At 56.6% G+C, this 1,126-nt stretch overlaps 1 protein-coding gene across 1 annotated transcript in view; it reads left to right on the forward strand.

Moving 5' to 3' along the window:
• Nucleotides 1-217: 217 nt before the first annotated feature.
• Nucleotides 218-1,126, forward strand: part of LOC104472175 (actin cytoskeleton-regulatory complex protein PAN1-like) — a gene marked incomplete at its 5' end in the record, with an annotated part of 1,170 nt that continues 261 nt past the window's right edge. Inside the window, 2 exon segments of the mRNA XM_010087746.1 lie at nucleotides 218-316; nucleotides 318-1,111. Coding sequence (XP_010086048.1) covers nucleotides 218-316; nucleotides 318-1,111 — 893 coding nt within the window.

Consider the following 1,126-nt stretch of genomic DNA (forward strand, 5'->3'; position numbering starts at 1 on the left):
GTCCCCTCGTTATTTTTCAGAGGAACTCAGTGTGGGACACTCATCCTCTGCCCATGTGCTGGTGGGTATTGCATTATTGTTCTGTTGACAGCTGCTTTGTCACCACGGGCCTTGGCGTGGATGTCCCCGGGGCCAGCAGGGCTGGGACAGGAGCGAGCTGTCACGGTTTAACCAAGCAGAGCTCTGCTCGGGGCTGAGATTCGCTTTGTCTCTCCAGGTTGACCGGAACAAGAAGGATGTTCTCAAAAACGTGGTGAAGGGTGCTCAGAGGGATGGCAGGCTTGGTGCCAAATACACGCAGCATGCTGGCCACGCCGCCCGCTCAGCAGAAGTCTTCAAATACATCCCAGAGAGCAGCAGTGGTGCATCCGGAGCAGCCGAGGAAGAGCGCAAAGCTTCCCGTGGGGCTCATGCCGAGCACAAGCCACTCCACACAGCCCAGAGGGAGGCTCCCAACTGACAGCTCTGGTCACCTAAATCCAGAAAGGAGCAAGAAGCCTGCACAGGAGACTGTCACTGCTGCAGCACCTCCAGCTGGAAGCGACCCCCTCGCTCCTGGGGCACCTCGCTCCCTGCATGAGGGCCTGCAGGACAGGCTGCGCTGCAACAAAGAAAATATCAGAGCACAAGCCTCTGCACACCCTGTGCTGAACAGAGCTTCCCAGTCTGGTGGAAACAATCTCGGGAACAAGAGGGTCTTGGCTCCCAGGCAGGGCTCAGCCACGATGTCCAGAACCGTCACGGGCCCAAAGGACAGAATTAATAGCCACCAGGCTAAGGAGGAGCAGATTCAGGATAAATTCAGGAAAACCTTGCCAGGCTCAAAGAGTGCATCTCAAAAACCAAATGTCAAAACTCAGCCGTTGCAGCCCCCTCGGTTACTTAGTGCTTCTACTAATTTGCTCCATAAAAAACCAGGGGCAAACAAGGAAAACACGATCACGGGAAGGGGACCCACAGGAAAGCCGCCCAACATGCTTCCAGGGGGAAGTTTTAAGCCCTCCAGCAGACCCCCCCAAATGAAAAGATCTCCCACAAAGCCTCCAGCCTCCGGCAGGCCCCAGGGGACCACAAACCTGAAATCCAGCCTGAAACCGGGCGGCACCGTGCAGTGGCCAAGGACCAC

This window comes from Pterocles gutturalis, unplaced genomic scaffold (assembly GCF_000699245.1).
Source record: "Pterocles gutturalis isolate BGI_N339 unplaced genomic scaffold, ASM69924v1 scaffold27851, whole genome shotgun sequence".
In the NCBI taxonomy this organism is placed as follows: domain Eukaryota; kingdom Metazoa; phylum Chordata; class Aves; order Pterocliformes; family Pteroclidae; genus Pterocles; species Pterocles gutturalis.